The following is a 16,018-nucleotide window of genomic DNA, read 5'->3' as shown; positions in this document are numbered from 1 at the left end:
AAGCTTGGGAAGAGGGAGGGGTGGGGGGAGGTTATCTTGTTCTCTGTCTCATTCTCCTGCTGTTTATAGTAATAAATGAATAGTTTTCCCCAAGTGGAGTCTGTTTTGCCCATGACGGTAACTTTAAGGATGTCTCCCTGTCCTTATCTCAAACCTCAAGCCGTTTTTCCTTATATTTTGTCTCCCTGTTTTCTCGGAAGGTGGGGGGAGTGAGAGAGAGACTGCGTAGTCTGGTCTGATCGGGGCTGAACTACGACAGTGTTAAGGGTTTTGGCAGAGTTATGGGGCAAATACCTTGTAGTTCTAACTGGTTGAACTAACATTATGCAGATTAAAATGTAAGAAATACCATAGTGAGTCAAACCAAAGCACAGCCTCACCTAATTAATACCTGTGTCCTGTGGCAGGCAGCAGCAGCTGCTCAGGGAAAAAATGAGAAACAAGCTGTTTGTTATGTGAACCATCTTCTACTTTTGGACTTTATGTGCCTGGGAGTCATTGTTACATAATTCTTGAAGCAGCTTTAGTTTTTCTAAAAATCTAGTAAATTGATAAATACAAATGAATGATGTTTTAGGTGTTTCTTGTTAGTAATAGTTGTCTCTGTACATCAGGTTTTTTTTCATTAAAAGGTAGTAGAATATTAGTTAAAGAAAAAAATGCCTGTAGAAGTGTGTGTGCATGTGTATTTATATACACACACACCCCCTTACAGACACTGTTTTCTTTAACTAATATCCTGCTGTGTGTGTATATGTATATACACACTCCTACAATTTTTATTCTTTAATATCCTGCCACCTACTCTGTGTTTGTATATATACATACGTGTGTGTATAGATATATATGTAAAATAATTATAGGAAAAATTAGTTTTATTAATTCTTTGCAATTTCTTTTTAGCTCCCTTTCCAATCATCAGAGCAGCCTCTCCCCTGCCTCAGTGTTGTCTTCAAGCACATCACATACAGTAAGTCCTATTTGCATTTCAACAGATGTTTGGCATATAGTCAATTTATCTGATGATTAAGACCTTATCTTAAAGTTTGGTTGCGTCCCAGTATGCTAAGAACTGACAAAAGAGCCTTATCTTAGGGAAGAAGGACTGCTAGCCCTCTGGTGGTAAAAAAAGTTTACCACTTGTGATTTGTACTAGATCAGGAATTGCTATTACAGAGACTTGCTAGTCACACAACTGCAGAAGAAATTTTCATGCCAACAAGGGGGCATGGAATAAAGTAATAACTTATTGTAACAAATGTATTTAAAAAAAATATATCTTTAGAAGTGTTTGTCTGAAACTGCTCCAAGATGTGGACTGTTAGCAGTCTCCACTGGAGCGGTTAGCTGGCAAAATGCAGGTGATGGTATGGTACATATCATGACAAATGCCTTGTGACAGATGATTTTATAGTTTACCACGTGACATTGTTGTCACCTGTGTATTTAGTGCATTTGAGAAAACAAGGCAAATGTTATTGAACACAGTGCTCTAGATGAGGTTGCACAAACGAAAGTCAGAGAGATGCTGCCTTGTTCTGTGGTGGAGTACTTCTGTACAATCCCAGTTGGGGTATGCAGGTAGGTTACTGCTTTTCTTTATGTTCATGTTTTGGTTTGTAATACTCCATCCCTGCTGAATATGTAACTTAAAAATTTGCACTTATCCAAATGGCCTTCTCTTCTGTTGTCAGAGTTGTTTCGGCTTCTATGTGTTGATGACACTGTTTTGCAAATGTAATCATCTTACAGCTAAGACACTATTGTGCTGGATTCAAGCCAGGAATTCCTTTATCCTCATGTATTCCTGTAATACATCTGGTCTGCATTTGAGTTTACCACATTGGCTCTGTTATAGGGCACTACAGTTTTAATCTTTTAAATTCCACAAGTGCATTGAGGAAATCACAATAGCGGTGTACTGTATTTTGAAAACAAATCATAGAATCATAGAATGGTTAGAGTTGGAAGGGACCTTCAAAGGCCACCCAGTCCAACCCCCCTGCAAGGAGCAGGGACATCCCCGACCAGATCAGGTTGCTCAGAGCCTCATCCAACCTGGCCTTGAACGTTTCCAGGGATGGGGCATCCACCACCTCTCTGGGCAACCTGTTCCAGTGCTCCACCACCCTCAGTGTAAAAAATTTTTTCCTAATATCCAATCTGAATCTACCCCCCTCTATTTTAAAACCATTACCCCTCGTCCTGTCACACCAGGCCCTGCTGAACAGCCTCTCCCCATCTTTCTTGTAGGCCCCCTTGAGGTACTGGAAGACCGCTATCAGGTCTCCCCGGAGCCTCCTCTTCTCCAGGCTGAACAGCCCCAACTCTCTCAGCCTGTCCTCATAGGAGAGGTGCTCCAGCCCTTTTATCATCTTCGTGGCCCTCCTCTGGACCTTCTCCAACTGGTCCATGTCCTTCTTGTGTTGGGGGCTCCAGAACTGGACACAGTACTCCAGGTGGGGTCTCACCAGGGCAGAGTAGAGGGGCAGAATCACCTCCCTCGACCTGCTGGCCACGCTCCTCTTGATGCAGCCCAGGATGTGGTTGGCCTTCTGGGCTGCAAGGGCGCATTGTCTGCTCATGTTGAGCTTCTCATCCACCAGCGCTCCCAAGTCCTTCTCCTCAGGGCTGCTCTCGATCCATTCTCTGCCCAGCCTGGATTTGTTCCTGGGATTGCCATGACAAATACTGTCCTTTGGAAGAATATAGGAGTTTATTTAACATAACAAGTACTAGCTTAATGGAGCATACAAGCAAAGGGCAAGAAATAATGCAATGGAGTGACATTATAGTTACTGTGGTATAATTTTGTGATGATATAGTGGTTTGAATTAACTCTCATTAAATAATTTTCATTGAATACCTAAAAATCACAAGCATGCAACTTAGATGCATATATTTTGCATGTGCTGCTGTTACTTAAAATATTGTTGGATATTTTTTAAATTTTTTTTTTCCCCCGCTTCTTCCGCTGTGGTTTATTTGCTCTGTGATCCTCATTCTTTTTGTCTTCTTTCTAGCACACGAGTGTGGAGAACACAACTTTGCTCCAGCCCTCAACAACCTTTTCAGATGCTTCAACCTCAGCTACTAGCACCACCTCTTCAGTTGTCAGCATGGCAAGCAGTATGAACACTACAAACAGCCTTGGCCTGTGCGTTACCAGTGTGTCTATACCAGCTGCTACCACACGGACGGCTCCCTTAGTGTCTTCAGGTTCGCAATATTAATGGATCATGTGGATAGACAAAGGACTTCAGTCAGCAGGGCTGTCAGTTAAGCATCTTACCAGCCATAACTATGCTAAGAAATCCACACTCTTGACTAGCATTTTCAGCATGCTTTATTTGCTGGCTTGTAAAGTTGCCTGGTTTTGTGTATTTGAAATATTTGTTAAGTTGTTATGTGGTATTTATATAGCACATTCCATCCCCATAGAGCTTTATAAATAGACACCAGAGCAGTTCTGATTTTGGAAGTTCTGGGCTAGGAGATTTGCCCAGTTTGTATTCCAGGTTGTGATCAGCTCTTGGCTGTGAGTTCACATTAGCTTTAATTTCAATATTCTCTGTGACTTGAGTTCATTTGGCAGTCTCAAAATATACTACAGTGTCATCATTATATGCCATATCCCTAGTGCCACATCTACAGAAAGGAAAAAAGTGTCAGATGTCTGGGTCATTCCACAGCAAATAGCACTTCAGAAAAAGGGTCCACAGAGAGAGAAAGTGGGAGGCTTCTTGCACTAAAGTGGGAGCAATGCTAAATTTTCTCTTGTTTCTCTAATCAACCTGAACTGCTAAAAGGAAATCCTATGAAGGGAAGTGAATGATTTCAATATTAAGATAAAGCTTACTTACAGAAGGATTTCTCATTTCAAATTACCATACCTTTTTTACATGAAGTGTCTGATGACTGGCCCAAGGAGCAGGGACATCTCCAACCAGATCAGGTTGCTCAGAGCCTCATCCAACCTGGCCTGGAACGTTTCAGGGATGGGGCATCCACCACCTCTCTGGGCAACCTGGGCCAGTGTTCCACCACCCTCATTGGACCCTGTCCAACTGGTCCATGTCCTTCTTATGTTGGAGGCTCCAGAACTGGACGCAGTACTCCAGGTGGGGTCTCACCAGAGCGGAGTAGAGGGGCAGAATCACCTCCCTTAACCTGCTGATTTCAATCTTCTCTGCTATTCTCAGCTGCAATAAGTCGCCCACAAAAAAGTATGCTGGCAGCATTTAGTGCTTTCCAGTCTATTGCTGGCTATAAGGGGGAATGTGTTTTCAGAGCAGAAAATGAAAGGAGAGAGTTTGTGCTCTTAGACTGAGAACAATGCCTAGATTTTACCATCAGGAGAGGACTGAAGAAAGGAGAGGTTTCGGTAATTCTTGTAATTTACTTTGTCCAAGAGGATTACAAAATCAGACTGGTCTCTGATGGAACTGTTTTCAGTCTTAAGTAGCCTGTGCTTTCCTTTCCTTGAGGCATGGCTAAACTCTTCAGGCTGTTTTGAGCATTTTCATCAATCAGCACAAAATTATTCTTCATAGTTCTGCTCTTTAGAAACTATGACAGTCCAACCACCAGGGCTTGTGAGCTATCTTGTCTCAATGCTGAAGCCTTTTCTTTTCTAAAGGCTTGTTAAAGTGTCTGTATTTTGATTCCACAGGCAAAGCTCCCCCAAACCTCCCCCAAGGTGTACCACCCTTGTTACATAACCAGTATATTGTGGGACCTGGAGGACTTCTGCCTGCCTACCCAGTAAGCAATTTAATTGTTCCTGCTCTTGATTGCTTAACCCTTGGTGCATGTGGGCCCTCCAGACCTCCTGCTGTCTGTGCCAAGGCATTTCTGTTGGCACATGTTGCACCTGGAATTCTTGTTCCAAATGCTGAGGAATATATGAAATATATTCAATGGGGGTTTACTACTGCTAACAAACTGCAAAACTGTTGGTACAGACCTGATTTGGCTGCTGTTGAAGCTAAATATATGTGTTGCTATGGTTTTCAGTGGTATCAGGTTTTAGACCCTTTGAGTAAAATTAGGCTCATGCAGGTTTGTGTTATTGGAATAGATTTACTATAGTAATGGTTTAAATGTGCCATGTGTCCTGTCTTTCATGCTTTGAAAGACTGTATATAGCTTTTTGATGTCTGACCAGGATCAATGTAGTTTTGGTTATCTGTTTTTTTTTGTTTTTTGGGGTTTTTTTATCAGAAACTTTAATCATTTTTCTGTATCATACTGAATGCAAGGGGAATACTGTAGGTTGCTTTGTGGTCTATTCATCAAATCTTAAATCCTGCTGTTCTCAGAAGTAAAGATTGCAGCAAAGGCGGTTGTTGCTCCCAAATCTGAATACCCTGTAGATTTTTCACAAGCTGATGAATGATGCATTGGTGAAAACAACATTGAAGATGGGACAGTCAAACTCTTCTCACAGGAGTGCTGTCACCAAGAAACAACATCAGAGTGACAAGCCATTTTAAGCTTAGCTCTACTAGCTTTAAAATGCTACAGTGCACCATGATGGCAGAATGCAATGTATAGCTATACATCTTTAAAATAGAGTGGGCCTAGGTCAAACTCTGTTTAAAGCCCCAAATTGGTCAGTGTCAGAGAAAGTGTTATAATGATGTTGTATTTTTATCTGTCTTCAAGCAGATTTATGGTTATGATGATCTCCAGATGCTTCAATCCAGGCTGCCAATGGTAAGTAAATGGCTTGGTTTATTTAATTTTAAACAAGTTATCTTCATTGCGTACATGTCATAGTTCAGCCCTGATCAGGACCAGACTACACAGTCTCTCTCTCACTCCCTCCCCTCCCCCCTCCAATGGGACAGAAGGGAGAATTGGTAAACAAAAAAACCCAGCAAAAACATGTGGGTTGAGATGAAACAAGGAGGAAAAATAAATTTAAGAGCAATAACAGAAGAAAACAAAACAGTGATGCAATACAAATACAGTACAAAGGCTCACAACAAAGCTCCACACCCAGTTTCTTCCCAGGTAGCAGGAGGCTCCCCTCAGCACCCTCCTCACTGATACACTGAGCATGGTGTCCCATGGCATGGCACAGCCCTTGGGCTAATTTGGGTAAATTAACCCCAGCTGTTGGCTAATTAGTTAACTATCCCAGCTGGGTGCCCCAGCCATAGGGGCCACCAGCTCCAGTTCTCCTCCCAGCTCAGGTGAATGCTAACTCTGTCCTAGCCAGAACCAGGACAGTGCAACACAAATTGGTTCATTTGGCTGCATCAAGAGAAGCATGGCCAGCAGGTCGAGAGAGGGGATTCTGCCCTGGTGAGACCCCACCTGGAGTACTGTGTCCAGTTTTGGAGCCCCCAACACAAGAAGGACATGGACCAGTTGGAGAAGGTCCAGAGGAGGCCCACGAAGATGATCAGAGGGCTGGAGCACCTCTCCTATGAGGACAGGCTGAGAGAGTTGGGGCTGTTCAGCCTGGAGAAGAGGAGGCTCTGGGGAGACCTGATAGCAGTCTTCCAGTACCTCAAGGGGGCCTACAAGAAAGATGGGGAGAGGCTGTTCAGTAGGGCCTGTTGCGATAGGACAAGGGGTGATGGTTTTAAAATAGAGGGGGGTAGGTTTAGATTAGAAATTAGGAAAAAATTTTTTACGATGCGAGTTATAGAACACTGGAACAGGTTGCCCAGAAAGGTGGTGGAGGCCCCATCTCTGGAAGCATTCAAGGCTAGGCTGGATGAGGCTCTGAGCAACCTGACCTAGTCAGGGATGTCCCTGCTCCTTGCAGGGGGGTTGGACTAGATGACCTTTGAAAGGTCCCTTCCAACTCTAACTATTCTATGATTCTGTGATTTAATGGTGATTAAGAGCTTATGTTATATATTCTGTTTTTAAAAAATATCCACAAACAGTTTCTCTAGGTGGTGTAAATTGATATAGAGCAACTGTTGCATCATGCATTTGTCCATCTGCAAATTCTGTAAATAGGAGCAAGTGTGCTCTATGCTTTTGAGTGGAGGATTTTTTTAATTGTTGTAGCAACAGTACAACATCTTGTCAAGTCTAGTTGAAATTTGAGCATGAATGTTTTCTTTTACCAAGAGGTAGAGTTGAACAGCAAGTACACAAATTGACAGCCAGTAGGTGCAGCTGACAGGTTTTGGAGGTGCTCACAGGTGGAGATCTTCGCGTATACATCATGGCAAAAAAATGCAAGTGAGCTGCAGGAGGGAGAGCATACAAAGTTTTCTTCCTTACCTGGATCCAGAATGCAAATGATATGTGGGAGATGCTGAGCTCCCAGACAGATTTATAAAGAGCCTCAGCCTAGACTGCAGAAAGGTAAAGAATTTTGTTTTCAGAAAATTGGAATAAGGATCGTGGAGAGAGAGTTTAGTAGTATGCAACTGAACAAAGTTACTGGATTAAGTGATACAATGTATCCATAGAGGCAGAAATGGAGCAATGAGCAGTGATCTGGAAAAGTAGTATCATGGGATGAATGCTGTGATTAAAGGCCCAAGTCAGTACCAGGTCCTCCATGTGGAGTCAGGGGACAGCCAGAGTCAGATAGTCAAAAGTGAGTACAGGGATGTCCCAGACAAAACCCTGTCCAGCTGCACATCCTGAATTAAAAAAAAAAATAAAGTTGAGTGCATTAATGAAGATTTTAATTACCTGATGAAGGCATGATCCTTAAAAGAATTGTCAACTGAAATGAATAGGATTATTTTCAGAGCAGCAAAATGACAAAATATTTGCAATTCTGGGGCTAGGAGAGACATTGTGTGGTGGGTTGACCCTGGCTGGATGCCAGGTGCCTACCAAGCCACACTATCACTCCTCTCTTCAGCTAGACAAGAGAGAGGAAAAAAAATACAATGAATGGCTCATGGATCTAGATAGGACAAGGAGAGATCACTTAGCAGTTACTGTCATGGGCAAACCAGACTTGACTTGGGGAAATTAATTTAATTTCTTGCAAATCAAATCAGAATAGGATAATGAGAAATAAAAACAAATCTTAAAACCACTTTCTTCCCACCCCTTCCTTCTCCCTGCGCTCAACTTCACTCCTGATTTTCTCTACCTCCTCCTCCCGAGTAGTGCAGGGGGAGGGGGAATAATGGGGGTTGCAGTCAGTTTATCACATGTCTCTGCTGCTCCTTCCTCCTCTCACTCTTCTGCTGCTCCAGTGTGGTGTCCTTCCCATGGGAGATGGTCCTCCACAAACTTCTCCAATGGGAGTCCTTCCCATGGGCCACAATTCTTCACAAATTGCTCCAGCGTGGGCTTCTGTCTCCACGGGTCCACAGATCCTGCAAGGAGCTTGCTCCAGTGTGGCGTCCTCCACAGGCTCCAGGTGGATCTCTGCTCCTCCGTGGACCTCCATGGGCTGCAGGGGGACAGCCTGCTCCACCATGGTCATCACTACAGGCTGCAGGAGAATCTTGTCAGGAACGACTTCACTCTTCCTCCTTCTTCACTGACCTTGGCATCTGCAGAGTTGTTTCTCTCACATATTCTCACTCCTCTTACTGGGCGGCTACTTCACAGTAGTTCCCCCCCCCCCCCCTTTTTTTTTTTTAAATAGCTTATTACAGATGTGCTACCACTGTCACTGATAGGCTCAGCCTTGGCCAATGGTGTGGACCCGCCCTGGAGCCAGCTGGCATTGACTCTATCAAATACAGGGGAAGCTTCTAACAGCTTCTTACAAAAGCCACCCCTGTAGCCCCTTGCTACCAAAACCTTGCAAAGCAAACCTAATACACATAGTTACGCTGGTAGAGAACAAAATGTTTTCTAGGAGTGCAGTTCAACTGTTATTAGCCTGCGCTTCCTGTGCGTTACTCAATATTTTGTTGCTCTCTGAGCAGGAGTGCCTTTTCCCCATGTAGCTGTACTGCAGGGTCATGCAGGGGCTGGTGCAAAGCATGCCTCTTGGAGGGGAGGATTGGTTCTGAGAGGCCAGGAAATGAGAATTTTTGACACAATTTACATATTTGTGAAAGCAAATAGAAAAAAAAAATCAATGAGTAATACTAAAATGAAAATAAATATAGTAAATCGTATGGAGGAAAAAAAATTCTTGATGTATCCATTAAGTCCAACAGTGTAAGTCTGAAGAGAAGAAAATTTAAAGATTCATACCATGCATGTGTTGCCCTAGAATACTTATTATTGCAAGGTGTTTCCAAGCAACACAAGAGAGTTGTCTCTGCCTCTTTGCCTGAGGTGGCTGGAGAGCAAAGGAGAAACTCTCCTCCCGTAAGTGAAGGATCTATCATTTGGGCTGGCCTGAGCCCCTGTGCCTGGAGAGGAGGGGTATCAGAGAGTCCTGTGGAGAGGGAGCTGAGCCAGCTGATGTGGTTGTGGAGTTGTAGTGGGAGGAGGAGATGGAGGTTGCACTGGCTGAAGTTTTCAGGTGCCTTCCAAGAGCAAGGATGGTGGTGTGCTCGTGTGAGAGAGGCTGCCTTGTGTTTTCTGAAAGCTTTTGGAGCAGAGGAAACATGTGCATGGTAGTGGTGGTGGGCTGGGAGCCACAGCCTCATCAGGCAAGGTTGTGTTGGTGGATGCTGTGCTTGGAGTGCTAACACGTGCACGACACTTGTATAGTGCATAGGTGCCGTCACTGCAGGAGGTAGGCTGATGTTGGAGATCCATGGCTGGACCTTGTGCGTGTTGGCCTAGAACAGTTGGTGCTGCAAGGTGTTTCGAAGTAGCACAAGAGAGTTGTCATGACAGCTGTCTGAAGTGGCAAGAGTAGCCAAAGTCAGCCTAACGAAAGCGATCTCTGCCATGCCTATCCTTCGCAGAGTCATCAAATGGTTTGAGTTGGGAGTGACCATTAAGGGTCATCTAGCTGAACCACCCAGCGATGAGCGGGGCCATCTTCAACTAGGTGAGGTTGCTCCGAGCCCCATCCAACCTGGCCTTGAATGTTTCCAGGGATGGGGCATGGACCACCTCCCTGGGCAACCTGTTGTAGTGTTTCACCAGCCTCCTGGTAAAAAATGGCTTCTCTGTATCTCATGTGAATGTACCCTCTTTTCGTTTAAAACAGTTACCTGTTGTCCTATCGGTGCAGGCCCTATGAAAAAGTCCATCCCCATCTTTCTTGTAGGCCTCCTTTCTGTACTGAAAGGCCACAAGAAGGTCTCCCTGGAGCCTTCTCTTCTCCAGGCTGAATAACCCCAACTCTCTCATCCTTTGCTTAGAGGAGAGGCATTCTGTCCCTCTGGTGTTTGTGGCCCTCCTCTGGACCCACTCTAAGAGGTTCATGTCTTCATTGTACTGACCCGCTTCCAGAGCTGATCATCAGTCAGTCTAAAGTAGAGATGGAAGGTGGGAAATGTTGAGGAGACAGGGACTAAAGAGATCATTCTGCTGATGATGGGGAAACCAGAGAGGATGAGGAGAGTGCCTGCTTGGGGAGGTGCCAAAGAGAAGGGTGAGCCCAGGACGTGCAGAGCCCTGTTTGGAGCAGGGCTTGGCGTAGGTGTTGAGTGAAGGTGGCTTCCCCCCACCCTGGAGGCTCGTTCCTGTGCTTGTGAGACAAGAGGCACTGATATGCTTTTTTGCAACAGGTCTTTATTTTCTGTGGAATAAATAGGAGAATAAATAGGTAAAACCCATTGTCGAAATAAATAGGAAAAGTGTGATAAATAGAGGAGCAGTCAGTGGAGGCTGAGGGTGCAGGGCCGTTGGCTGTTCTTGCAGCAGCACTTGCTATGGGCCAGGGGAGGTGTGGGGACAGAGGAGGGGACAAGGTGGTGGTGGCGATGCGGGGCTGTTGGGCTAGTTGCACATAGTTTGGGTGAGGTTGTGCAAGGTGTTAGAAGCAGACGCAAGCTTTGAGGCAGACGTGGTCCCAGGTGCTGTGGTTGTGGGTGTGGAGGAATTGCTGGATGTCCCTGAAGTATTTGTTGATGCTGAGCAGCAGGTTGTGTGGCCCTTTTCCTTGGAAGAGTGTGGCGTGTGCTGGCAGGCATTGCTGGAGCTGCTGGATGTTGTTGAGGAAGTCATGGCATGCCTGGGTGTCCCAGTGGTGCGGGGTGGTGGGGCTGCTGAGGGTGGCAAAGAGGTGCTGGAGGATGCGCAGGGTGGTGACGGGAGCTTGCTGTGGGTGGCTGTTGTGGAGCAAGGTTACAGTTTCCGATTGTGGTTTTCACTTTTGACTGCTGGCTGTGGTAATCTTACAGAAGTGCATTGGTGGAGTAATTGTGCATTGGAAGGGGAATGACAGTGCTGTGCTTTGATCGTTTATTGGGAGGAGACTTTTTTGGGCAATGTTGAGTGTTGTGGTTCAATGGGGGATGTGAAAGCATTGGAGTAGCGATATATGGGGCAGTTGTGCCCTTTTTGTTGTGTGGTGGGGTTTGGTTTTTTTTTTTTGGTGGTTTCTCTTTTCCTTCCTGTGCTAGCTCTCATGCATGTTGTGTTTCACTGAATTTCCTTTCCTGACAAAGTCTGTTTTCCCAATGTAATTCTCCAGTATTGGTTGTGTGTTTTTTACTTTCGGCATGTTTGTCATATAAATCCATCATTTCTTTTTTTTTGTTTTGTGAGATATGTAAAATGATGTATTTCTCAGCAATCTCAGGAGCTACGTCTGGATGCCCTTTGAGGAGATTGCTTTGGGTTTAATCACTTCAGCACTTAATGTTTATTGATTAAGCTTCTACAGTCTCTCTGCTTCCCTTTCCTTGGTTTGAACCTCATTGTGATGATGCATCAGAAGCCTTGTCGAAGCTGTTGCTTATTGAACAATGAAGGAGACACTGCAGAAATATTTTTGCATAGGATGATTTTTTTTTTAAATCACTGTGCATAATTTTTTTTTTTCCATTTTAAAAATTGTTTTCAGTGATCTATTTTGCTCTGGAGGTCCCATGTGCAATCTGGTGCTGAGGTTAAGTGGTGTAAGAGGAGGTTGCTGATGGCCTTGTGCAGTGATGCTTTTGGATATAGCTCCAGGAATGGACATCCCACAACCTCCCTTAGCTCTCTTCTGATGTTGTATCACCTTCATGGTAAAGATAGCGTGTTTATTCTTTCTTGTTTGAATTCCCCATGTTTCAGCTTGTGTCATTACCTCTCCTCCTCTGTGTTTATGTCTGGGGAGGGTTTGCTTTCTTCAGCCACCTCAGAGAAGACAGATCCAATGAGATCCCCTTGCCTGGTGTCACAGGGCTTTTCTGGCTAGAAGGAACATCAGGAGGACTGTAGTACAACCTGGAAGTTGCATCTTGAGGGGTCCTGCTGTGTATGTGAATATATTTGGTCCTACTTGTTTTCTCGCTTTCCTGCTGCTTGGGAAGTGGCATTTGTGTTTGCACGGAGCAGTGTCCTTGGAGTGATGTGGTGGTGGAGGTGGTGTGACTGAGCATGGAGAACAATCTCTTTGTCCCCTGTGGGAGGAGGCCAAAGCTGCTGAACTTCTGCGTTGTCTTGCTTGGGCTTACCTTGGAAGGACAAAGCACCTGGGGCAGATATTTTTGGGGTGTTGATTTGAGGGCAAAGGAGCAGCTGGTGCTGGTGATGCATGGGCAGTTTCCTTCATGGGGAATGCTGTGCTGCTCTGTGCTGGTTGGTTTGGACCATGTTGGGTGGTGGTGTTTGGGGGATGTATCTTTTTGTTTGCTAAGGATGGGATGAAGAAGGCCTAGGCCGATGCACTCTATGTAGTGAGGCAGTTCCCCTTGGCCATTGGTGTGTGAGCACAGGCAGGAGCATCTGGGGCCAGTTGTTGTGGTTGTAGGAGAGCAATGAGCAGTCCTGGGCATGTCCTGTAATTTTCATGGTTTTCTTATTCTTTCTTGTGTGGGGTTGGTAGCACTGGGGTGTTGTTCCTTCTCTAAATCTCCACAGACCTCGGTGAGTCCCCTGCTTATCTCTTTGAGGTGCACCTTGTCCATGCCACCCTACTTCATTGCAAGCATTGCTGTGGCATTGCTGAATGGCTGTTTGTGATGGGGTGGTGGTTTGGGGGTGGCTTTCATGTCTTGGCAGTGGGAGAGGATTGGGAAGGGAGAGGGTGGGTGGTGGGAAAGGAAGAGCACACAGGGCAAGTATCATGTAATCTGAGTGAGTGTATGCTCTGAGGGTCCAGCATCAGCAGGAGATGCCTGTGGGCTTGAAGGACCATGGTGGATCCCTGAGAGTGGCCTGCTATCCAGAGCCTTCGACTGGGGCAGGAGGCATTGGTGAGACAGGCTGCAGGAGGGAGACTCATCCCTGCCGACCTGCAGAGACACTGTCTTTGTCAAATATATATGATGACCACCTCTTTTCTTTTTTCTTCTTTTTTCTTTTTGCAAAAAATCTTTTATTTCCAACAAGTGGATAAATAAATAAATAAGTGGATGGTTGGCAATATAAATAAATAAATAGAGCTCTGTGATAAATAGTTGTTGGCGTGAGAGTCCTGCAGTGGTCCACAGGGACCTTCCCCTCTATCTGGGGAGGTCACAGTCTGGACAGGCTGCATAATGCCATGAGTAATAAATACTATCCCTCTCCCCATTGCCTCCCATCTGTTCATGTGCGTGCAGCGTAGCAAGTTCCTCCTCCTTCTTTTCCAGCAAAGGTGTGGGTGCGCGAGCTGTGCCGCAGCCTGGATCTGGCCTCACTACAGTCATGCTCATTTCCCAGTCAGGCCAGGCTCCTGGCTGGAAGAGGTGCAAGTAGTGCTGAGCAATCCCAGGCCAGGCTGCTCCTGCCTCCGCTCAAACTGTGGCTGCTGGTATTGACTGAGGATGGGCCTTTGGCCTGGGTGGGTTTGGTGGAGGGTAGGAGCAGCTCAGCTCTTCATTTGCCGTATGAGTGTGTCCACATATTGGAAGCAGATGCAAGCTTCAAGGCAGACGTGGTCCTAGGCGCAGGCGCTGTGGTTGTGGGTGTGGAGGAATTGCTGGATATCCCTGAAGTATTTGTTGATGCTGAGCAGCAGATTGCGTGGCCCTTGCCTTTTGAAGAGCATGCTGTTGTCTGGCACACATTGCTCCAGGTGGTGGATGTGGTGCTGGATGTTGTTGAGGAGGTCATGGTGTGCCTGGGCGTCCCAGTGTTGCAGGGTGTTGAGGCTGCTGAGGGTGGCGAAGAGGTGCTGGAGGATGTGCAGGGTGGTGGCAGTGGTTTGCTGTGGGTGGTTGTTGTGGAGGAGGGTGTTGGGGAAGAGAAAGGGCGTGTGGTGGTGGTGGCAGGGCTGTGCCAGGCTGGGAGCCATGGCCTGGAGGAGCTAGAGGCTGTCCCAGTGTCCCAGGGGAAGGTGGTGGTGTGGGGCCACAGGTGGTGGCAGGCGAGGGCAGTGGCGAGAGCCATGAGGAGGAGCAGGAGGCATGGGGCACCATGCCGCAAGTGGGGCTGTGGGGTTGCAGGTGCAGCCATGGTGGGGCTATGGGTGGTGTGTGAGCCGTGCCAGGCAGGAGCCTGGTCAGGCTTGGTGCTGGTGCGGGTGGGTGGCTGAGCAGCTTTATGCAGTGCTGTGGCTTTCCTTTCATCATCATCATCATCTAGACAGAACTTTCCTGTTTCTGTTTTCAGTTTTGCTTTCTGTTTACTTTCTCCTGGAGCCTTTTGTTGTGCTTGTCAAAGTGTGAGCAGGAGGTGGCCCTGCCGTAGGGAAGAGGAGCTGGTTTTTTCCCAGGGCTGCTGTCGAGGTGCAGGGAGAGCCCAGCTCCTCTGTGGCTCAGCAGGGGATGTGAAAGCATGGTAGCAGAGGCTTTTGGGGCAGCTGTGCTGGTGATGCATTTCAGGGTTTCCTTTTTGTCTCTTTTGTGAGTGGTCTGTCTTGGTTTTTATTTTAGAGTTCCTCTACCTACCAACATCTATTTTTCTTGTTTAATGTTCTGATATTATTTGTATATATGAGTTAATATATGGTTTCCTTTGTTTCTTATTGACCAATATTTTTAGTTTGTCAGTCTTTTTCTTTTTTTTTCTTTTTTTTTTTTTCTTTTTTTTTAATTGATGTAAGAGCTTTTCCTCTCTCTGCATACATCTTGCAGAATACTTTTGGGGTCATCTGTCATCCTCCCACCCCCCAAGTTATTTGTCCTCAGCGTGTTAATATTTAGAAATAAATGCTTAAATGTCACAAAGGATTTTTCATCAATGATTGTGATTTCTAGATTTTGTGGGTTTTGTTGTGTTTTGGATTTGTTGTAGAAATTGGGCAACGTGGTGTTTGGGAGGCAGGAGCTAGTGGGAATATTTCTGTCTTTAATGTGCCAAGTCTGCTTACATCTAGAAAGTGAAAGTGGGCAGAGTCCCAAGTGCATGTCATCACTGCTTCCTGGGAAGCTTCCAGCAGCCAGAGGTACCAGTGGCTGCTGATACAGTGAGAATGGGAGTTTCCCCTGCAGTGTAGGAGGGAGTTCTTTTCTAGTTTAACTCAATTTCTTAATGTGTATGTTGATGATGTAAAAATCTCACTGTTTGTTATTTTGGGGTATATTACATTGGGATATGCTATCTTTCCTATTAAGTCTGTTGCAAGCTGCCTGTGTAGCAGAGATCTTACAGATGTCTTAGCTGGTGTGTGTGATACCTAGCAAGCTGCTTGATGCAGCTTAAATCTATTATATCAGATCACTTATCATTTTTCAGTCCTTTTCATTATCACTTTTTGAGTCTATTCCTGATATTTCAGTTTTGACTTTAGGCATCTTCTCCTGCATGCCTTCTGTAGGTCAGGAAATACTTGTGTTGTTTGAAAAGCAGACTATCTCTTATGATGTTTTCCTATGGGTGGGCATGAAGTGCAAAGATAACTGGCTTGCACTTATATTTTCTGATTTTTTTTTTTTTTTAATGTGTGCATGCACAGATATGTGGGATAGGGATATTCAGCACTGATGTGGTTTTCCGCTACCTGAGAGACAGTGGGAATAATTGCAATCCTTATACCCTGTTCTCGTGTTAATTTGGTTATATTTTGTCCAGTTTATATAGGGGAAAATGCTAGTGTGTCAGTTCCAGTTCATATCCACTGAATCCTGTTCAGATCTCTTCTCCAAAC

General features: G+C 45.4%; 1 protein-coding gene and 1 pseudogene across 4 annotated transcripts in view; one reads left to right on the top strand and one right to left on the bottom strand.

Moving 5' to 3' along the window:
• The window catches only part of LOC104479353 (ubiquitin-associated protein 2-like), an 84,167-nt gene that overhangs the window by 55,897 nt on the left and 12,252 nt on the right, over positions 1-16,018 (top strand). For 3 of the 4 annotated variants that reach the window (XM_086769734.1, XM_086769735.1, XM_086769733.1), the window contains 4 exons: positions 904-970; positions 3,024-3,219; positions 4,673-4,764; positions 5,668-5,718. In XM_086769734.1, the coding sequence (XP_086625860.1) occupies positions 904-970; positions 3,024-3,219; positions 4,673-4,764; positions 5,668-5,718 (406 nt within the window). The remainder of the gene's footprint in view (positions 1-903; positions 971-3,023; positions 3,220-4,672; positions 4,765-5,667; positions 5,719-16,018) is intronic. The other variant, XM_086769736.1, reaches the window with a different exon arrangement.
• On the bottom strand, positions 13,799-14,385 carry LOC147596647 (interferon-like; annotated as a pseudogene).

The sequence above is a fragment of the Chlamydotis macqueenii genome, chromosome W (assembly GCF_036417535.1).
Source record: "Chlamydotis macqueenii isolate bChlMac1 chromosome W, bChlMac1.mat, whole genome shotgun sequence".
In the NCBI taxonomy this organism is placed as follows: Eukaryota; Metazoa; Chordata; class Aves; order Otidiformes; family Otididae; genus Chlamydotis; species Chlamydotis macqueenii.
The sequence above is the reverse complement of the archived record's forward strand: the minus strand, read 5'-3'. Positions and strand labels throughout refer to the sequence as shown.